Genomic DNA, 21,172 nt, shown 5'->3' on the forward strand with positions numbered 1-21,172 from the left:
GCCTAGAATTACACAGCAGAGTTCTTATTAGGAAGGCGGCCCTGGATTATATGGCCGAATGTGCAAGTCAGTGAGTGTATGTGCCATATACAAAAGGAAGGTGGCTGTATCATTTCCCATATAACGACGGATTTTGAATCGCTGTCAAGGTTCTCTAAGTCACCTAGACAAGAGCCGCTACGGACAGAAGTCGATGCTAATGTATGTATTAATGTAATACCGCGAGGTCGTTCAGCTAGTTGTACTGTTATCCCACGCGTGGGCCACATAGTTCCTTTAGACAGTCACGGCCCGTCCCTTCAGGACCCCATCTTTCGAAGAGGTCCATTTACAGAAAATCATTTGATACAAAGCAAGAATGGAACAAGATTATTCAAGTTAGTTAAGTGCAAGATAACCTTGTAATCGCATAAGCTAGACGCTGACATATATCACTGTGGGTGATGACTCGGCGCATCGCTTGTGTTTTCACTACAAATATTCCCGAGAAACCCAAAGTGCTTTTTGCAAGGGACACCATGACAAGACTAGGTCGCAGTAACTCACGGAGTCCGACGGATAATGCGCGATTGCCCGAATTGGGGCCATAGCGCTGCCATTACCTAATGTCTAAGAGCCTCAACGCTTGGAAAGTTGCAAGGGTCACGACCCCGCTACGGCCCGTAACATGGCTTTAAATTCAACTTCTCTTTTATAGGGCAGTATCATGCACCGTGGCGCACCAATGAGGACGGATATGTTTCTCACGCAAGGCAACGAGAAGCTGTAAGATAAACCGACTGTTTCCTTTCGGTGGTTTTTCTTTGTTAGGCCCGCGATTACTGTATCGATATAAAGAGAGTCTATTACCTCCGGTTATCCGGAGGCTCAGTACCTCGCTGCATGAATCGCACAGATGTACCCTCGACGTAGCAACGTATCATGGCGGACGGAATCTCAGATGTCAAATTGGTCAAAGTAGTCAGTCTTGTAGTCACTCAGCGGATCATCTGACGGAGACATCCGCTCCCGAATAATCCGAGAAGGCACTGCCAAGGATACTGGACAGTGTTTCACGGATACTCCGTATGATTCACCTGACCCAAACCGAGAAATTAGCCCCCGCTTCCTTTCTATGGGCCTCCGTAACTCTTTGAGAGATGGAGGCTCTTAGGACAAGCCCTTCTCTTGTTCTAAGCGACGGGGCGCATCTTGTCCACCACGATACGAGCCATGCGTTGCACAGCCTCGCGCTAAAAGAATGTGTGCAGCAGTACTCCGTACTACCTGACAGAATGTCCGGACTCAGGGGAAGATGCGCTATATCCGGACTTCGCTTGGATCAATGTGTGTCATGACTCGACGCCCTGGTGTATCATGTACCATTTCCGCGGGCGCCCAGGGTAACCCGAATAAGCTCTCGGTGTTGACTCGCGACAGGCGTTTGCGAGCCCCGAGATAAGCCCTGGCTTTTAGACATGCAATGCAAGTACACCGTATAGCCGTGGTTGATAAGGCCTAACCAGGTTACCTAGGTAGATTAGGATGTGATGGAAATATGCGAGTCACAACGTGGAATCGGGGAAACCCAAGACCCTGAAAAGTCTCAGAGTTGATATTTTTATTTTTCTCGGACTATACCCAAACGGGAATAGTATGGATGTGAGACCAGCCTCCAATACAACATCGGCCCATCGGCCCAATACAGAGCAGTTGATGAAATTCGAAGTCAGCGCTAGTGACTGAGGCAACAAACGTCAAAGAATGAAAGAAGGAAGTCTAACTCGTCTCAGACATCATGGGTATAACCCGGAGATAATAGGTTTGGCTTATCCGAGTGAGGCTTAGATAGTGTGATCGCCCCTGAGTGTACTCCGTACCCAGCCCCCCAGTGGACCTGAATTAGCTCACACAATGTCTACTGGCAAATCAAGAGGCTGAGAAAGCACATCTGATCGCTCGGATCTGACGTTAAAATTTGTTTAGACGGTAAATATAAGAAAATGGTGATTCCCGGTTTGATGTTCCCACAAAACTCCCTCTAGAGTGGTCACCAGTCACCAGTCACCAGTCACCAGTCACCATGAGGCAGTCGACGCCCATTCTCTGGGTTGTCCAGGCTTGTCTAATATGGCTGACATTGGTATCGGCATCACCTACTGTCATTTCTCATGATAGTCTGATGTCTTCGGACCCCGAAGTCTCTGCGCTTCAGCCGCGTGACACAAAGCCATTTCCGCTTCGAGTTCTACCGCTCGGCGCTTCGATTACCATGGGGTACAAATCAGCAGATGGGAATGGATATCGGAAATGGCTTCGACAGCAATTGCGCTATGCTGGCTGGGATGTTGACATGGTTGGCACCACGAAAAGTGGTACCATGCATGATAATGTGAGTTACTCGATTCTTGCACTATCATATTTTCGAAGGATATATTTTGACTCTTCCCAGGACCACGATGGACACATCGGCTGGAGAATTGATCAAATAGCCTCTCATGCCAAGGAGATCATCCCACAACAACCTAATGTAATTCTTATCAAGTGGGTCTCCAATCGGCGCAAACACCTCTTCGCACGCTAACATATCCCCCACAGCGCTGGTACAAATGATGCTCTACAAAAATACAAAGTAGACACCGCTGGAAAGCGGATGGACTCCCTCCTAACATACCTCTTCGACAACATCCCCAACACAACCATCATCCTATCAACCCTCACATTCAACGGAGAGGAGCCTCTGCTGAGCACAGAGATCAACAAGCAATACCTAGAACTCGCTGCAAAACGTCGAGCGCAAAGTGAAAGCCTCGTCCTAGCTGATATGAGCAGCTTCATCCAGTGGAAGCAACTCGTGGATAAGGTCCACCCGACAGCCGCTGGCTACGAGAGAATGGCATCGGTGTGGTGGGCGGCCATTCAACAAGCGGAGAAAGAAGGCTTTCTCAAAGCGCCAAAGACCACTTCCACCAATAATGCTACTATCAGCAAGGCCCGTGAAAAGGTCCTCGATGATAGCACAGCTAATCCGAGTCTGCCTGCGTACATGGCCCCGCCTCAGCCGACGATACAGAAGAATAGTAATGGCACGTCTCGGTCCCAGCCATGGAATCTCTGGACTGTTGCGTTCCAGATGATTATTAGTACGTTACCCGTTTTTCCTGTGATGTCTTGGGCAAGACTAACCTTATCTAGTGTGCGTTGGTTTCTCTTATGTATGATACCCCGAAGCATAGAATAAAGCATCAAAAACAGTCAAAAACAATCTAAAATTCACTAAATCATCATTCATCCCAACCCCATACATAAAGGCTACATACCTAGGCACCTACCTAGGTTTACAATAAAGGCATGCCATACCTCCACACCAACCAAACCAAACCCCCAAGCGCCATCCAACTAACAACCCCCTTCACAACCAAAACCCGTTTAATGAAAACAAAAGTCTTCCTCTCATTGACCCTCGGAAAAGGGCCAACAGGAACATCCCTCCCAAGAAAAGCACAAAGCGGCCCCCACCCATCCTCAGCCTTGAACTCCAAAACCTCCCGTCCACGCTCGCGGGCAACACCCCTAACAAGCTCATTATATCTCTCATAAAACCCCGCAGAAAAGATATCCCCCTCCCCAACTTTCTCCTTAGCCCACTCCAGAATCCTCATGTTAAGCCTAAACCACAACCTCTCCGTTCCCCACAGGAACCCGAGAACGCCAAAAGAACTGCTAAAAAAGAACCCCAAGCTCTCGCGACAGCTTTCCGCCCACGTCTCCGCGCTGGGTCGCGTGGTTAGGATCACCCGTGCCTCGGGGTACATGTCCATCAAATCAGCGAGGAAGAATACAGCGGGCATATCGCAGACTGCGGCGTAGCCGGAGACTAGGGCGTTGACCTGTTTTTGTCGTGTTGCGGTGTCGGTGGAGTGTGTGGCTGCGATGAGGAGTTCTTGGCGTGAGGTATGGGGGATTATTTGTGCCATGTGGAGACATGGTGTTATGTTTAGTTCTTCTAGTGCGGCTTGGAGGGAGGATGTTGCTGTCCGGGGAAGGCCGGCGCCGATTACGAGGAGCTCTTGTTTGTGCGGGGTGTTGGAGGCTGGCGTTGGGGCTATGCGGTTGTCGGTAAGGAAGCGGACCATCTTGGGTAATTCTGGTTCCTGGTTTCTTGAGAGAATGGATCTGCTTGGGGACTTTGTATCGTGGGGTTGTTATAGGGTTGGACTTCTTGGCCTGCTAGATATATTGAAGGTCGTGGCCGAATCTGACGTCAGCTGGGAAAGGTGGATATCTGTTCTTTCTATAAATGCCTAGGCGTATTGGTCGCAGGAGAACTTTTTGCGTAGCTCGTATTTTGCGTCAGACAAAATGGGTGGGAACGGTGGGTTATGGAAGTCACTTGTAGATACTCCGACTCCGACTCCGGTGATGAGGCTGATGAGTGACAGCAATGGGTCAACCCTGGGGGGGGAGGGAGGTTAGGGGGGCGCTCCAAGTGTGGGTTAACCCCTACAAACACAAGGGCGACTAAAGTGGAAGAGGGAATTCAATCATATTATCTGCTTCATCTAGGTGAGTTGAATTTGTGGAAGTTGAGCCTCTCTGAGCTGGTTTCCGACCTGGGAAACCATGACGTCATCACCTGATATACTTGGAAGCTCCGAGAGCTGAGTATTTCAAGCTGCAATACCCCTTTCACTTCTTGAAAGTCTCCTGTTTACAGACCCCCCAAATCACCTCTTCTTCTATTCCTCATCCTAATCCAAAATGTCCGAATCCTTCGCCATCCTCCGCCAACGCCGCTCTGACGAGCTAGCCAAGCTCGCCGACGAGCACATGCAACACGACCTTCAATCCGGAGACCGCGACAAGCTCAAAGCAGCGGCATCTTCAATCTCGCTGTGGACAACAGTTGGATCTGCGGTCGGTGTTAGTCTTGGTCTTCTAGCCGCAATCCGACTGCGCAGTACGCGGAAGGCGTTCTTCTCTGCTATCCGCGCGCAGGAGCGACCTACGAAGGTCATTTTTGAGGATGGGAGGACTGGTATGTTATTTCTTTTGCGATCTTGGAGATTCTTGAAAAAGGGAGAGAAAAGAATGGTGTGGTTAATTGTGTGTTTAGAGTCCATCCCTGACCTCACGCCGCTGTTAAAACCGACTACTTTGGGTGACATCGCGACTTATTTCTTTGCGACGGCCGGTGGATTGTTCCTGGGTGGAGAGCTTGGTAATATTATATTTGGTGTTGTGATTGTGTATTGGAGGCATTGTGCTAACTTTGCGTTGTGTAGGCTTTGCTGGTGGTATGGCGAAAGGGACGAGGAGTATCTCCGCGGACCCGGAGAGCAAGAAGAGAATCGAAACTGCGTTTAGGAGATTCCGGGCTGATGTGCTGCGGAAACAGGCTGATTCTTTGGATAAGGGGAACAATGATACCGGTCTGATCTAAGAGAATAGACATAAATATTAGAACTTCAGGTGGAAGATGGACTGCCTGTATTATTATGATGTCGATTATTTCATTTATATATCGCAGTAATGGTACATGTACAAGTTTAGACCGTCAAAGCCTTCAAAAATGCTGGGCTCTCATGACCCTGCGCAACCTTCGAAATCGGCGTGAGATGCGCCTCAGAAGATTCCTGGCTCTCCTGGATCTTTCGAACATAGAATTGGGCAACCTTGAGCCACATGGCCTTCTCACCCGCGCTAGCTCCAGACCCCTGCCAAACCCAGAGTCTGTTGCCAGTATCATAAAGGAAAACGTCATTACCATCCAAATCAGACCGATCAAATCGGTCCCCATCTTTGACAAGATCGAACGACAAGTTTCCAGACGCATCGCTGAGTCTGAAAAGCTTGCGCGAGCGAGCACTCTCATCAGGACCCCTCTTCGCAAACCGCCCCGGTCTCGGCGCCTCCAATGTAGAAGGAGCGACATCCCTCCCACCCAGCAAGTCAACGAAGATCTTAGACCTGGACTCGAGCTGTGACAGAACCTCAACATCAACATGTTTCGCCAGCGTCATATCATTCACCACCTGCGCGGCCTTGGCCTTCTCCATCGGGCTACACTTCTTTCCCTGCCAAACCCAGATCTTATCCCCCTTATCCAAAACAAAGACATCACCCTCATCGAGACTCTTCCACGTAGGCTCGACCTCATGCACGATAAGCGAGTCAACACGCGCAATACCGGGGTGTTTGAAGATACGCAAGAGGGTAAGAACCTCCTTACGCTCCTGAGGTTCAACATGCGTGAAACCAGAGCGCACACCACCAGAGCGGACCGCGTAGTTCCGGAACAGGGCGAGGAACTCGTCAGAGGGGTGTTGCTGGACCTCGCGGTGCTGTGTTGCCGCGCCGTGCAAGAACTCGTCCAACTCGACGGTCTTGTAAGCCGCGACGCCGGCTTCGTCTTGTGTTGTTTTGCTGCCGAGCCAGAAGAAGATGTCGTGGGAGAGCTCGTCGCCGACTTTGTAGGTGTGTAGCACGATGAAGCTGTCGCCGTCGTAGAATTGGCCGGTTTTTTCTTTCGGCCAGGGGATTACTTGGAAGTTTTCGATGCGCCAGATTGTGAGGCCGGGTTGTTGGGTGATGTTTTGCCAGGCGGGTTCGGTTTGGGCGGAGTTGTACTTCACGCGGTGGTCGAGGTCGCTGCCGATTAGCTCGACATTGCTGTCTTTGATGTCATATTCTTTTGGGTGGACGAGGCCTTCATGGGGTGCCATGTTTGCGGTTGTGATGTGTGTGATGTGTGTGCTGTGTGCAATATTAGTGGAAGTGATGTTGATAAAGTGAACAGGCATGTGGCGGTGGGTCCAGAGCCGCGGGGCATCCCTTTTGGGAGCAATTGGCCAATGACGTCGGTAATTTCATACTATTTTTAGTCAGGGCGACAGCGTCATGTTCTATGTTTATATGAGGCTCAAAGTTATGGAAGGGGTTAGGGGAAAGGGTTCGCGCAATCTGCCTTTAAACAGCCGTGATGGCCTGTTAGAGACGTATTTTCATCGTACGGTGGCTCCATCGGTGTCTGATTTATCTCAGAAACCACTGGCTACAGACTACATGTTCAGAAAAGACATTCTGTGTTGTAGATCATACAGCAAAGGGCTATTTTGCTGTACAGCCTTTAGGGAAAGGAAGTCAGCGATATCAAAATGTGCCCTGGCGAAATTTTCAGAGCGGAGCAGAAATTTTCTGCGAGAGGACACGCATACAAACGGGGTCTTCTATTGCCTGCTGGTGACACCCACTTGTGTGATATATGTACGAGATGCTACATGGCAACCAATAGTTTAGCAAAAGACCAGCCTCATGGCAGCCTTGCATTAAATTGGGCTCAACAAAATTTGAAAATTTACTGAAAAGAAAGGGGGCAAAAAAAAAAAAAAAAAAAAAGAGCAAATGATGTGTAAGTCAGTGCACGAATCGATCGGCTCTGAAATGAAATTCCTAATGTCCTGAGGTATATGAAACACCGAGTGAAAATACTATCTACTTCTTGAGTAACTCTAGTAACTGCCTTGTGACTGATCTCTCAGAGACGCAACAAAGTACACTTACCAACGCTAAGCGTCAATATATCACGTTTTTCTCGCTCCGCATAACCATCGCGCACTTTTTCATGTCACTGATCACGTTTACCAGCGGCCACCGCCGGCACCACCGCCGAAGCCACCAGTGGGGCGGGCGTTGGCGAGGTTAACGCGAATGCGACGACCATCGAGGCTAGCTTAGGGTTAGCAACTGAGACTGTATTTGTATTCGGAGGGGTGAAAAAAACATACTCCTGCTCGTTCAGAGCGTTGATGGCAGCCTCGGCCTCCTCAGCGGAAGAGTAGGTGACGAAGCCGAATCCACGGGAGCGACCAGTCTCACGGTCAACCATGACGATCTAGAAGAGAGGAAAGATTAGTGTCTTTTCTTAGAGGCAAATTGGGAAATTTTTGGAATTTTCACGTACGGAGTCGACAATCTGGCCGAACTCGCCGAAGGCCTGACGGAGCGACTCGTCGCTGGTGTGCCATGAGAGGTTTCTAATATGATAGTCAGTATAACGCGTTCACACATCCCAAAATGAAGGAATTTGACATACCCGACGTAGATCTTAGACATTTTGAAAGAAAGTGGGAGTCACGAGGTGTTGATGAAGAGAATTAAAAGATGCGGGGCATCTGAGGAGATATAGGCCCCTCGTGGCGGTGAGAGACAAAATTAATTCGCCCCGCATGAGATGTCAGCACGTCTTTCAAGGAGGCGAAACAGCAATCTCTACCGTGATGGACCATGTTCGTTCACTGCATTTTCTACATTATCCCAATTCTCAACATTCTTTCAGATTATTATTCGTCAATTAAAACCCACTATATAGGTGGCAATATGGGATTTAGTCGTCTTTAACCCAAATGGCAGAATATCTGTAGTGGCAAACGATGCCCTGGCAGTATCAGGAACGTAACAGAACCATGGTCTTGGCTGCTGCATGGACCAATAGGCTAACTGATCTAAATCTCTCATCGAGAGGGATCATGCACGATCAGGAATGGAGCCACAATCCCACTACAAAGACTAAGCTGGGAGATGAAGAGGTACAGAAGTGGAGAAGTGGGTAGGGCCAGTCTGATCGTGCATACGACTTCGAATTGAAAGATACCAGCATCCTTCAAGAACCCTAGTACTCCAGAGCGCTGCAATCTGCTAGACAGTAGAGGATGCTCTTAGCTCAGGCATGTGGTTTAAGATCGGTCGTGCAAGTACAAATCAAGTGCTTTTTGGGCAGTGGAGATTTCGCCTCTCCAACAACCGAATATGATCTCTCCTCCGAATCCATCAGCAACATCAGGAAAATTTCCTTTTTTGTAGCGTGTTTCAATCTCATAGTCTACCACTTCCTGTTGTTGGCGTCGAGCTTCGATGACATCCGGATTGTCAGATTCTGGACCATAACGTTCGCTATAGGTGTTTCTTCGCCAGAAACTAGGTCATAAAACGTAGACCCTAGGGCGAAGATGTCGGATGCTTCCGTGCTAGGAAGGGCATAATCCCTCGGTAAGCAGTGTCAAGCTTTCTCATAGCCAAGTGCTACATGGCCAGGGCACTGTGAAGAGTTAAAATCGCCGAGTAGTAGACCAAAGTTATCATCGATGAAAAACTGTCGTAGAGCAAGGTCGGAATGGATAACACCACGGCTATGGATGAAAACAAGTCTAAGATCTGCTGTACTATTTGGATCGAAGCTCGGGGGTAATCGAGTTCTCGCCCGAATACCACAAGGTCACCATAAGGATAATATTTGATCTCGATATAGTCGGATATGTCTCTTAATGGCCATTTGGCAATTCGTGGACGATTTCCAAGAGTGTCGTAAATCAGAGCCTCCCGCAGTATAGGTTGTAGATCTTCTTCACTCTGACTCCAGGGAATTTTCCTAATAATGTGATTGTCCACAAGGTATACAACGGCGAAAAGTGCAATTGTGGAGAGTTTCTCGTTATCCTTGCGTTCGGAGGCTGGTCGAATAGTGACCGTAGGTGGTGGTTGAAGTGGGATGGTAGGTGGCATATTTCTGGACCGTGTCTCGACCTAGAGTCTAAGGAGAGTCACTAAGGACTTCCAAGGTTCTATTCACAGATTGTAAGTGTTCTTCCCATTTGAATCCCGATGTTTTCTGTCAGGTGCCGAAGCAAACATCACGAGTAAGCACCTAAATGGTCGGAGAAATAGATCGGAAATATTTGAGGCAATGCCAAATAGAGAACCGCATCGACCGTCCGAACCAATGTCGTATGCTGTACACTGTGCGGGAAAGAGGACGGAATTCGCCGGGCAAGCCATGGGAAATGTACGGTAGACAACACAAAGTTTGCAATGTTTGCACACTGGGATAGCAGTAGTCGCATTAATGGTCGGCCCGGCCTCGGCTGTATAGATCTCGTGGTCTGTGAGCGTATGGGGCCAATTTCCACGATCACGAGTGAGAGTTTTAGATGGCGGTGCCTTTTTTTTTTTTTTTTCTTAAGAACTTGTTCCATAGGTAGGATATTCGTGAGTCATCCATGGCAAGTGCGGTTTTTCCTCACTATTTAGTCATCTACTACATTCCAAGGTTGGGCTTCGTCTCCTGAGAATAATCTCAGCATTGCCTACGCAGTGAAAGTGTTATATGACCAGACTACTCGACCCTCATATTTCTTATTGAACAATGCGAAATTGCCAGAGCTAAAGTGTCTGGTTGAGATATTTGGAGGACGCCACGGCATCATACCATGTTCAATCAAAGTTCACAATGGACAGGCGGCCTCAATATACAAATCACTTTTAATAGAACAATTTCTTCCGTTGACATCTCAATAACCGCATTGGACTGACCATGTGGGTCAGATATTGCCAATTAAGAAACACGTAGTTCATAATGGCGGATGGATAAGAGCTCCATCAGTAACCTCATCGAAAGGATTATTAAACTGTAGCTATATGGCTCCATTTCAAAACCACGGTATGTCCGATGCTGTTTCCTGAAGAGTAGGGGCACTCAAGTTTTCCCACCACTAGTTCTGCGCTTCTTTGCCGGTTTTTTCATGCGAAACTCTTCCGCATAAACTTTGAAGAAGTCCTCTGGCTCTTGCGGGTGCGAATTAGTGATGTCATGGAAAGCCGTAGTCGAGATGTAGTTCGTCTTTCCTTCACGGACTAGAGAATAGTACTCCAATAAATACTGCAGCTCCGAGTTATCACTAGCTGACTGGGACTGAAGTACTCTCTTCGCTTCTGACCTGAAAGTTGCAACTATCGTTAGCCCACGCTTTGTATTTATGGTTTGATAAACGAGGGGGGTTTTCTTTTACGTACTCTGAGATGTCTTCGAATTTCAGCTCGTGTCCTAAGGCTTTGCTGGCAGCAGAAGCAAGTTCATCACCAGTCGCTAGCATTGGCCCTGGGTTGTATTAGTGCCGAGACACAGTTTGTATGGGCAGGCTACTTTACCTGTCAACACGATTAATTGGCCGCGGTGCTTATCGCTAAATCCATGCTTCCCCTTCCCAGAGAGCACGTGTGCCGCGACCTGTGCAACGTCCTAGTGACTTTGTCAGTTAATGTCCGTTTGGGCATGCTTTGGAAAAGATACCCCTAATGCAATTGGCGCAAACTTATGGTTACGTCCAAGCGGGACGGGAAGTATTCCTTCTTCTTGCGCCTGCTGGGAATACAGAAGGAGGTTCTCGGCGTAAAACCCTGCCCTGGGAACCCAAGTTAGCAAACTTCAACTTCACTGGACAATATTGTCCTACCTAATCACAACTGGAGAGTGGCCAGTGGCGGTCGACGGATCACCCTTGCTGGCCAAGAATCTTGTCTCCAGGTCGATGAATTCTCGCAGTTTTGGTTGCTTATCACGTTCCGCAAGATCGCTGCCAGCGGAGCTGATGAAGCAAACATTAGGTATATTCGCCTTCTTCGCAGCATCAATCAGTTCTATAGTCAGGTCGGGCTTATCCTCGCGTGCAGGAGGAATGAGACACAATGTGTCTGCGCCGACCGACTTAAGGGAGTCCACCATCTTACTCAGTCGACCCGGCTCGTGAGTGGCGATCTTAGCCCCGAGCTTAGATAGCTCTTTGCATCTGTCTCCGTGGGGCTGGAGAGACAGAGCAGTCACCGAGTCAACAGCATTCTTGAAGTCTTCATGTGTCAATAGCAGCTCTATGATAGTGAAGCCGGTGTGGCCTTCCGCGGCAGTAACGCAAACGTGACGTGACATAGTTCAGGAGCTGATTCTTATGTGTAAGTTTGCTGTCTTCGAATGCTACAAGTTCTAGGTAGTCTTCACAGCTGTGCGTGTCTTTTATACATATAACGTGCAATACACATGACGCTAATACGCGTCATTGGCCTTGGATATATACCTACCTAGCGGTGGTTTCGGAACCGAACAGCAACCAAAGGGAGGCGCCTCTAAAAAGATCTTGACCGATAAACTTGAACAGCAGGCTTGTAGACTTGTGTTTCCTGGTTAGTACGTATGTCACTCTGACCCATGTCACTCTGACCACTTCCGGAGGTGCTTAATAAGCCTCGCGTGCGCCAGTAAAATTGCGAAGCTCGTTATTGTCAACAAGGCTGCTAGCTCGGTCATTACACCATTGCAATGTCACATTGTAAGGTCGGTTAATCAAATGAAGCTCGTGGGCGCAGGAAGCCGAAGTTGTTCGCTACTCCACCAAGCTCTATCCATGGATCCTCTACAGCTACTGACCAAGATATTCCTAGGAATTATCAAACCTTAGAGATTTCGCCATAGTTTGGCCGCAACTTAAGGCGACCGGCCTTTCTGCTTTTCAAGCAGGGAAATCCCCTTTCCAACGTTCGTAAACCCGTTAGTAGTGCGGTATGTAAACTTAGAGTCCTGGAGACGTGGTCCCATAAGATATTCCAAGTGGTTTAGTGAACCCGGCCATTCACCTATGATCTTCTCATTAAAATTACCGCTCTTATGCCTGTGACGAGATTAGCAACCAGTGACAAGGACCAAATCGCACAAACGGGGCCATATCGGCTGCTGCAACTTCTGGAGAATGTCAAGTGCACAACTGCGTCTTTGTACTCAATGAAATCGGCAATAGCTCTTTCCCGGTGACAATATTTGGGGGTTGTGCAAAATATATGGCGAAACAGAATTGGAATATGCAAACGCGAATACAGAATCGATAAACGTATCGAAGATACTCCGTAACCCAAGGACTGATCGCTGATACGGACCCTTCTCTGGCGAATTTTGATTCACATTAAGATTAAGGTGGGTGGAAATGCCGTTGTCCTCCCGTTTGGTGAATACAAAGTTCTTTCTTTCTTCCCTGGTGACAGAAATTGGAAGGAAAGGTCCGACACCGGCCACATCCATGAAGGACATGTACCTACAAAGCACATTAGCAATATTGGAGACCAGAGATGGTTTTGGATGTGAGTACCGTTGCTCTATCAGATCGTAGACCTTCGTCAGTGCCAGCTGAGTCCGGCGATAGTTGCCTTCTGGTGTCCACCTTTTCAGAGAATGTCCTAATGAGGTTCTTGGGATTCTTTGCACCAGCTGGTTGTCCGTGGGGGTCAAATCGACCTTTCTTGACATGAGGTTTAGGTTGGTCAATGCATTGAAGAGGACACCAGTGTCCATGCCATCCCTCCTTATAGATGCCTACCATCCAGAGATGGTAGGGCCGTTCCTGTTCCCCAATGGATATCTTTTCTTTAATAAGAGATTAAAGCTTCCTATCAGAAGAGGGAACAATTCCTTCGCCAGTGCAACATACCCTGCTAGTGTTGTAAGATCCTCGGGAAGTGTTCTGTCCGACAATGTTCGCGTGACCTTGGGCCGTATTGACCCGATCGCGAAGATAGAGTAAAGCGAGCATAGCCAAGAAGAACTCGAGGGTTTCCCCCGACTTTCCAAGTGTGATCAAGCCTTCTGTAGAACTGCTCTAGTGAATAGAAGCAATGCATCGAATGTGCCTATGCAAAGAATCGTGCCGTGTATTCCACACATAGCCGATGGCACGGTAGGTAGTGCTCGACTCGGTGTTAACCAGTGATGCTTTCGGGTGTGGTCGGTGAAAGCAAGCCGGTTTTCAATGGGATAAGGACGCGTGGATCTGAAGGTATGGCCCGCTCACTGACTATGCGCGGAGCGTGATACCACCGTAGCGAGGAATTCGCGCCAACATATGCTATGGTTCAGTAAGTATCCAATGGCCTCGGCCATAAATCAGGGGCAGGCTTACTGTATTTCCCCGAAGGAAATCTAGGGTCATCCATCAATATCTGCAGTGGTAACTCAGCGGTAGAGTGTGAGATGTTAGTATTTTCACTTCCAAAACTCCACGAGTTGCCAAACTAACATTAATACAGTGCAATGTGCATACATAACTATCTCAAGGACCCGCGTTCGATCCGCGGTCACTGCTTTTTTTGACTCGACAGCGCTCCGTCTCGAAGACCCCCCAGCCAACCGGCCGAGCCCACTACTCATTTGTTTTTATCGAGACCTCGTCTCTTGGCACTTCCCCTGCGCACCGCCCCGCACGTCGGGGGCACAATCACCCACAGCCCGTAACGGCCGCATCCTCCACAGAGTTGCTTTCTAAAGGCGCACTATACATGTGCATAATTCCTTAGCTTAGCACGCCCCCATACCCCTCGGGAGGTTCGGGAACATGGGCTTCGTCCTGTCTCCCCTCGGACGTAAAACACAATCAATCAGTCAATCAATAGGGTCATCCATCCGACTTTTTCTTGGAAGGGTGAATTACCATCAGGCACCACGGGTATTCGGAGCTGACACAGTGTCATTGGGGTCTGCATCTCTGTCATGACCATCGGGCGAGACATGTGCAGGAGGATCATCATTCATTCGCTCCTGGTAGCCACTTATGCTTTCCACTGTGAGCTCAGGCAGCTCCTCCTCAGAAATGAACCGTGGTGACAGTTTGATGAAATAATTATAAGCCTCCTCGGATACCCTGCAGGACGGTCGTTTTCGGGCTTTGAGGTTGAGTTCAGTCGCCATTCTAGACCCCAGATGGTTAGTTTCCTTTTTGTATTATTAATTCTTACATTGGTTTTGCGGGCCTCGCAGGCCTCGCAGCTTTGGCAGGCTCGTTTTCGTGGCAGTGTATCTTCCTTCTCCCATCGTCGTTTCTGTGTCTGGCTTGCATGGTTGCAGTGCGACATGTGGAGATGGTTGATCTGTGGAAATGCGGGGAACCGATCTTGTGGGGAAGATTCAGCTCAACACGGCACATACATCACTGGATAACTACCGAGGTACTCCTGGTGTATCGGAGACGTGTTCTTCTGTTTGGGTGCTGAGACTAACTGAATGGAAGTACACGATACTGACATTGAAGGGGACTGGGACCTGAGACAGCATAATACGGTAATATTACTGGCCCACCACTACGAAGAACATGAATATTGGTTTTCAGCATACGGTATTATACCGGCCACGCGATAATATCAGGCCCGATGTCAACAATATTATCTCGACCGTTGCTGTATTTGCTAACCTCTCTTAATCGAAACATCTTTATTTGCTTTCCCTTTCTTTCCTTCCACTGTGCAGTGAGTCTATCATTATCATCGATTTCTACGTATCTTGCGATACCACACCAGAACACGGCGTGCCACCGCATCTGTGTCTGGGCAGGGGTGTGCCGAATCTTGGCTCTTGCGTTGTTTTATCCTTCTCATTCCATTTAAGCTTAGCATAAAACACTGACTCTCCTGGCTCGATTCCTAGCTATTGTGATCTCCTCTACATGGTGGTGAAGGGCGGGGCTACTGCCCCGTAGTACACGGGTAATAGTCCGGCAACCCGCAGCAAGTATTAACGGACATTTCCCCAGGTAGCACTGATCTGCGTCGAAAGCTTCCAAATTATGTGCCAAGTCTGGCCATCGTCAAAAGCAAGAGGTTTAGGCTGTTTATTCACAATAGCCAGCCACTTTTCCACATTCCGTGTCTCACTTGCCAATCAAAGGGGGTTTCCCGGTGGTCCGAGGCCATCGGTGGACTAACCCTATTCACCTGCATGTTTTATTGTGACCTACAACCACCCGTGTGTCGCTTTACATGCGGAGTTGACCTCGTGCTTCCTTGGCCAAGGAAACCCCCCTTCATTCTGGTCATGGGTTTCAAGTCTGCGCCGAGACCGGCCTCAAGGACCAGGGGGGAATTTCAGGCCGTGGGAATTTAAGCCAAGTCATCCCATGCGCGGGGGTTTATAAGTGGTACCCCTCCGCCGCCAAACCAGGGAGAAATTTACTGAGCGACAACCCACGGCAAACGGCATTATGCAGAACCTTCTTGTCTCTGCTCTGGCACTCAGTGCCGCGGCCGATGCCTATGGTGCAGGAGCTGCCGGCTGGGACGCGGCTTACTCAAAGGCCCAAGCAGCTCTTCTCAAGCTAAATCAGACCGAAAAAGTCGGGATTGCCACTGGCGTCGGCTGGGAAGGAGGGCCCTGCGTGGGCAACACCTATGCCCCCAGCTCAATCGACTATCCCTCCTTATGCCTACAGGACTCGCCCTTGGGAATTCGTTATGCGAATCCTGTCACAGCGTTCCCCGCGGGTATCAACGCCGGAGCAACGTGGGATCGTAGTCTCTTGTATGCTCGCGGCGCTGCAATGGGTCAGGAAGCCAAAGGTCTAGGCGTCCATGTCCAGCTAGGACCATCTGCTGGACCACTAGGAAAGAATCCCGACGGCGGTAGGAACTGGGAAGGGTTCTCGGTCGACCCATATCTTGCTGGAGTTGGTATGGAAGAGACAATCCAGGGTATGCAAGACTCGGGCGTTCAGGCCTGTGCCAAGGTACGCCCACTTCCACCCTGCTCATATTCTCGTCCGCCCTGACCATGTTCAAGCACTGGCTTGGAAACGAGCAAGAGCACAACCGCGAAACCATGAGCTCTAACATCGGCGACCGTGCCACCCATGAGTTGTATTTATGGCCGTTTATGAACGCAGTCAAGGCAAATGTAGCATCTGTTATGTGCTCCTATAACAAATTAAACGGGACTTGGGCCTGTGAGAGTGACGCTGTCTTGAATGACCTACTGAAGGACGAGCTTGGTTTCCCCGGCTACGTTATGAGCGACTGGAACGCGCAGCACACGGGTGTCAATAGTGCCTTGGCTGGACTCGACATGACGATGCCCGGCAGTGACTTCAATAAGCCACCTGGGAGCATATTCTGGGGACCAAATCTCGTGGAGGCTGTTACTAATGGCTCCGTTCCTCAATCCCGCCTTGATGATATGGCAACACGAATCCTGGCATCTTGGTATCTTCTTGGTCAGGACCAAGGCTACCCTGAGGTCACATTCAGCTCCTGGAATGGCGGCAAAGCAACTGTCGATGTCACAGCAGACCATGCAAGTGTCGTCCGTACGGTCGCCCGTGATTCCATTGTTCTGTTGAAGAACCAGGAGCATGCTCTGCCTCTTCGGAAACCCAAGAGCCTGGCTATTATTGGACAGGATGCCATCGTCAACCCCGATGGCCCCAATGCATGTGTAGACCGCGGCTGCAACACCGGCACACTGGCTATGGGGTGGGGCAGTGGTACAGCGGAGTTCCCGGTAAGCATGCCAATTCCAGCAGATCCAACCGCAAGTCCGATGAACTGACAAATGTCGCTCTAGTACCTCATTGCTCCTCTAGATGCAATCAAAGTTCAGGCCCAAAAGGACGGTACGAAAATTGTCGAGAGTACGACCGACAGCACTACGGCTGCTGCCTCCGCTGCCGCAGCGGCGGATACCGCGGTGGTCTTCATTAACGCAGACGCCGGCGAAGGGTAAGTTTGACTTGCCTCACCGCAGCAATAACGTATTGGCAACTACTAACACCCTGTTCAGTTACCTTACAGTGGAAGGCAACGCTGGCGATAGAAACAACCTTGACCCCTGGCACAACGGAAACGAGCTTGTCAAGTCCGTCGCAGCGGCGAACAAAAATGTCATCGTAGTCGTGCACAGCGTGGGGCCCATTATCCTAGAGACTATCCTAGCACAGCCCTCGGTGAAGGCAATTGTCTGGGCTGGACTACCGGGTCAAGAAAGTGGAAATGCCTTGGTTGACGTGATGTATGGCACCACCTCTCCTAGCGGCAAACTCCCCTACACGATTGCCAAGCAGCCCTCAGACTACGGTGCTGGCTGGAACAGTGCGCTAGTCGACAATTTCGTCGAGGATCTGTTCATTGATTACCGTCACTTTGATAAGAACGGCATCGCACCGCGTTACGAGTTTGGCTACGGCTTGTCGTACACGACCTTCAATTACAGTGGCCTTGCGGTTAGCGTTTCTGCCACAGCTGGGCCATCAAATGGACCCATTGTACCTGGCGGGGCGGAAGAACTTTTCCAGTCGGTCGGCACTATCTCTGTTATCGTCGAGAATACTGGCGAGGTAGCTGGTGCTGAAGTTGCTCAGCTCTATCTTGGTCTTCCGGACTCAGTCCTGAGCACTCCACCCAAGCAGCTGCGTGGGTTCCAGAAGTTGAATCTCCAACCGGGAGAGCAGGGGACGGCTACTTTCGAGCTTACTCGGCGTGATCTGAGCTACTGGGACGTTCAGACACAGAAATGGGTTGTGCCAAGTGGTACCTTCACTGTCTATGTTGGAGCCTCCAGTCGGGATATTCACGGGGAAGGAAAGTTTACTGTCGCTTAGTACTATTACCCTATCCTCTGGCCTGTATATACCTCTTGTTTGGAAACGGCTTGTCTCAAGCCGGAACTTTGGTCTGAGAATATGACATAAATTCAAGACTCAACCTTGGAATGTATTCACAGTTCCTACGCCCACGCTTGCTTCTTTGTTGAAACTGATGTCTTTATCCACAGAGGCCTTGTACACAAGACAAGGTTCTGTCACTCGAGACAAGAGCGGGGAGCGTAACAAAGAACACGAGTAGGGGCTTTGTAATTACTCTTTCTTTGAGTGTTAATGAGCATAGTGCCAGCTTAGGTACCAATGTACCGGTCGATGTAGTACCCCACAGTCATATATAAAACACGAGCCCATCCATCTCGAAGTAGCAAACCAATCATACTGGATATTCTATTCCTGGATTCATCTTCGGCAAGTAATATATCAATCCCTCCCCGTTCCCTCAAGAATCAATTTGTCCATTGATTTCCCAGGAACAATGGCTTGGTGGGACAGCTCCACACCAGGCTGGGTCTACAACCTTGTACCGACCTACGCACAAGAGATCTATAAGTTCCGAATCGAACTCGAGGGCGAGATTGATATTCTAGCTAACCACCCGGGTCATCAGCACATAGTCAGCCAGAGACTCACCGTGACTGCTAAATCACTGCGCAAGATTAAGATACTAGCGTCTGACATCTCGGTGTATTTTCCGGATAGTGCATTCGTCGCTCACAGACGTCCTGGCTTCTTCCAGACTACTTTCCCTCGACTATGTGATTTCATCGAGAATACTTTGATTGAACTTAGTAGAACTGTGATACATGACCCGCGCAGTGAGCTTTCTGTTGCTTGGCAGCTTCAGGATTTGATCGATTCTCTATAGGGTTTAAGTATATTTTAGTCGCATTTTCCAATTTAGAAGATGTTTCGACGGTGTTATTGGTTCATTTGGCAATTTTGGAGTACTTGCAGGAATATAACCGGGAATGGGTTCATTTCTAATTTCCTTTCAAAGGCTTGGAATGAGAGGTTGTAACCATGTGTAAGGAGGCAGTGGGTTATACCAGCCCAATACAAATATGCGACAGCGAAAACCATCAAGCTAATTTGGATTTGACTAGATATATTGAAATAATTTTTAATAGGATAAAACTTGTTATCATTCGAAACTGATGGGCTTATAGAACTTTTAGTAATGCAAATGGATATTCTGGAGATCTTTAACCTATTATCGAGAGTGGAATGTCATTAGTGGGATTCCTCATAACAAGGTCTTTCGCATACAGGAAAGACTCCTCTACTCTCATTCATCCTATATCCCTGGTTATCTCAACTGTTTCAATGATATCACGATGCAGATAGAAGGCCGTTCCGACATCATCCGCATCTTCACTGGACAGGCTCAACCACGAATACATGTTCAACCTATTCACAGATCCAGAGCACATCAGTCTCATCGTATCCATCGCGTACAACGTCACTCAGTTTCCTGCTAATGGCAACATCGTCCATGACAATGGTCGTCACCTTTACCCAATCATTTTAGGCGTCCCTATCCTAGTGACGATCGAGACACATGATGGGAAGGTTTCGCAAGGAGGGTGGAGAAATACAGTGATGCATTCTGAGCGAAGCCCTCACCGAGAGGCAGAAGAAGAGAGAAAGGAAGATAGAGAAAACTAGCTATTTCGCTGGTCCCGGCACCCGTGGTGGCTTCAGGCATCCGACATCGATCGACTTCAACACCGACGGCAAAAAACCCAGAATACGATGCAACGTTTCCCTAGTTCAAGTACCTACTGAACTAACTAATTGAAGGAGTCGCAAGAAAAATAACCGCGACTGAACCCGACCAGTCTGTGGCCTATGTTGCTCGAACGGCAATGCATGGGTCCGAGTCCGCAATATACAGACGCTGCCAGTTGTTAGGAGTTTCTGACTATGCCTGCGCAATTTGGAATGGCCCACGAGGTGAGTCGGCATACATTTCTATCTTGCGATGTTCACGAGCATACGGTGCAGTACCGGCCTGGCGCGCATTGCTCGCATATAGGTCGTGGTGGGAGACTGCGATACTGCGTCGGGGATATGAACTTCGCATAGACAGTACTAGAGGCATACTTCTTAGGTTCTGTATGTTTCGTTTGGCTATAGCATAGACCAAAAAATTTTCTTCGTTAGTTGAAAAGGCATCATTTTGTAGGGAACTGACCTTCCACTCATTTTCAGGATTAATCTTTGCAACTAAAGATACGGGGACATTATCGGTTTGCAACTAACTGTCTGACCCTGCTAGTAAATGCACGTAGGAAGAATACTTGAAGATGGTGCCCACAGAGTTGGCATTATGTGTCAACTCCAACTCGAAGCAAACAATGAGACAACGATTCTGCTATCTTTTACTTAGGTCGCCTTCACTAAGATTTGATTGTCTGTCACATGAACTCAGTGTTTCCACAAATATGTATTCGAGCCCATGCTATTTCGATACCACATGTCATTCAGAATCTTGCGCCAGTCAAATGTCCCACGATCCCCTAGGAGTATGACGAAGCAAGGCTTGAGCGATACAAATTGCCACGGACCATAGTCAGGGCTCATGAGCATTTTATATTGGCATGCTATTATCTACGCCATCTTGCGTGCTATGTCACATCAGACACGACATGATTGGCGCTTTGACAGCCCCTTGATTCTATGGTTCAAGCGGCCTCGCTCATCCTCAGTCTTAACGTGGCCCTAACGCGGAGATATACCGAACAAGGGGCTGTTCAGTGATCTGCAGCTCGGAGCTTTATAAGTGATATCATAGGACATACATCGGCACAAGTCCCCGACGTCTCCATCCTCACTTGGCGATGATCATGCTCTACATTCCAATCCCTTCGCACGTCCGTTCCTAACCGGCTTTTGTGCTGTCCCAGCTTACAATCCTCCGTCACAGACCGAGAGAGCTCTCTATTCCCCACGCGAAGCAC

General features: G+C 48.9%; 12 protein-coding genes across 12 annotated transcripts; 5 read left to right on the top strand and 7 right to left on the bottom strand.

Moving 5' to 3' along the window:
- Positions 1-2,062: 2,062 nt before the first annotated feature.
- N7525_009402 (SGNH/GDSL hydrolase family protein) lies at positions 2,063-3,200 on the top strand (the record flags this gene model as incomplete). The annotated part of the gene is made up of 4 exons (XM_002563457.1): positions 2,063-2,371; positions 2,432-2,523; positions 2,578-3,122; positions 3,175-3,200. The coding sequence occupies 4 exons, from the start codon at positions 2,063-2,065 to the stop codon at positions 3,198-3,200; spliced, it is 972 nt and encodes a 323-aa protein (XP_002563503.1).
- Positions 3,201-3,702: 502 nt separating this feature from the next.
- On the bottom strand, positions 3,703-4,115 carry N7525_009403 (uncharacterized protein; the record flags this gene model as incomplete). Its single annotated transcript, XM_061214707.1, has 2 exons — positions 3,703-3,753; positions 3,822-4,115. The coding sequence occupies 2 exons, from the start codon at positions 4,113-4,115 to the stop codon at positions 3,703-3,705; spliced, it is 345 nt and encodes a 114-aa protein (XP_061069138.1).
- Positions 4,116-4,740: 625 nt separating this feature from the next.
- N7525_009404 (uncharacterized protein) lies at positions 4,741-5,422 on the top strand (the record flags this gene model as incomplete). Its single annotated transcript, XM_061214708.1, has 3 exons — positions 4,741-5,017; positions 5,096-5,200; positions 5,265-5,422. 3 exons carry the CDS (start codon positions 4,741-4,743, stop codon positions 5,420-5,422), a joined length of 540 nt encoding a protein of 179 aa, XP_061069139.1.
- A 106-nt stretch (positions 5,423-5,528) lies between these two features.
- Positions 5,529-6,704, bottom strand: N7525_009405 (gelsolin family protein; the record flags this gene model as incomplete). Its single annotated transcript, XM_002563460.1, has 1 exon — positions 5,529-6,704. The coding sequence occupies one exon, from the start codon at positions 6,702-6,704 to the stop codon at positions 5,529-5,531; it is 1,176 nt and encodes a 391-aa protein (XP_002563506.1).
- A 915-nt stretch (positions 6,705-7,619) lies between these two features.
- N7525_009406 (RNA recognition motif domain-containing protein) lies at positions 7,620-8,094 on the bottom strand (the record flags this gene model as incomplete). Its single annotated transcript, XM_002563461.1, has 4 exons — positions 7,620-7,707; positions 7,767-7,873; positions 7,943-8,015; positions 8,075-8,094. The coding sequence occupies 4 exons, from the start codon at positions 8,092-8,094 to the stop codon at positions 7,620-7,622; spliced, it is 288 nt and encodes a 95-aa protein (XP_002563507.1).
- A 766-nt stretch (positions 8,095-8,860) lies between these two features.
- N7525_009407 (uncharacterized protein) lies at positions 8,861-9,540 on the bottom strand (the record flags this gene model as incomplete). The annotated part of the gene is made up of 3 exons (XM_061214709.1): positions 8,861-9,005; positions 9,078-9,192; positions 9,258-9,540. The coding sequence occupies 3 exons, from the start codon at positions 9,538-9,540 to the stop codon at positions 8,861-8,863; spliced, it is 543 nt and encodes a 180-aa protein (XP_061069140.1).
- Positions 9,541-10,510: 970 nt separating this feature from the next.
- N7525_009408 (uncharacterized protein) lies at positions 10,511-11,737 on the bottom strand (the record flags this gene model as incomplete). The annotated part of the gene is made up of 5 exons (XM_002563463.1): positions 10,511-10,751; positions 10,828-10,912; positions 10,963-11,053; positions 11,105-11,216; positions 11,268-11,737. The coding sequence occupies 5 exons, from the start codon at positions 11,735-11,737 to the stop codon at positions 10,511-10,513; spliced, it is 999 nt and encodes a 332-aa protein (XP_002563509.1).
- Positions 11,738-12,289: 552 nt separating this feature from the next.
- On the bottom strand, positions 12,290-13,694 carry N7525_009409 (putative lipoxygenase; the record flags this gene model as incomplete). The annotated part of the gene is made up of 6 exons (XM_061214710.1): positions 12,290-12,473; positions 12,520-12,544; positions 12,736-12,890; positions 12,945-13,168; positions 13,284-13,446; positions 13,648-13,694. 6 exons carry the CDS (start codon positions 13,692-13,694, stop codon positions 12,290-12,292), a joined length of 798 nt encoding a protein of 265 aa, XP_061069141.1.
- Positions 13,695-14,281: 587 nt separating this feature from the next.
- On the bottom strand, positions 14,282-14,536 carry N7525_009410 (uncharacterized protein; the record flags this gene model as incomplete). Its single annotated transcript, XM_061214711.1, has 1 exon — positions 14,282-14,536. The coding sequence occupies one exon, from the start codon at positions 14,534-14,536 to the stop codon at positions 14,282-14,284; it is 255 nt and encodes an 84-aa protein (XP_061069142.1).
- A 1,285-nt stretch (positions 14,537-15,821) lies between these two features.
- On the top strand, positions 15,822-18,209 carry N7525_009411 (beta-glucosidase; the record flags this gene model as incomplete). Its single annotated transcript, XM_002563465.1, has 4 exons — positions 15,822-16,343; positions 16,397-17,113; positions 17,177-17,331; positions 17,393-18,209. 4 exons carry the CDS (start codon positions 15,822-15,824, stop codon positions 18,207-18,209), a joined length of 2,211 nt encoding a protein of 736 aa, XP_002563511.1.
- A 478-nt stretch (positions 18,210-18,687) lies between these two features.
- N7525_009412 (uncharacterized protein) lies at positions 18,688-19,077 on the top strand (the record flags this gene model as incomplete). Its single annotated transcript, XM_061214712.1, has 1 exon — positions 18,688-19,077. The coding sequence occupies one exon, from the start codon at positions 18,688-18,690 to the stop codon at positions 19,075-19,077; it is 390 nt and encodes a 129-aa protein (XP_061069143.1).
- An 887-nt stretch (positions 19,078-19,964) lies between these two features.
- N7525_009413 (uncharacterized protein) lies at positions 19,965-20,326 on the top strand (the record flags this gene model as incomplete). The annotated part of the gene is made up of 2 exons (XM_061214713.1): positions 19,965-19,986; positions 20,013-20,326. Coding segments are annotated over 2 exons (336 nt in total), but the record flags the coding sequence as incomplete, so codon positions are not given.
- Between the last annotated feature and the right edge of the window lie 846 nt (positions 20,327-21,172).

This window comes from Penicillium rubens, assembly GCF_028828025.1.
Source record: "Penicillium rubens strain IBT 27055 chromosome Unknown utg000003l_segment0_segment0, whole genome shotgun sequence".
Lineage (NCBI taxonomy): Eukaryota > Fungi > Ascomycota > Eurotiomycetes > Eurotiales > Aspergillaceae > Penicillium > Penicillium rubens.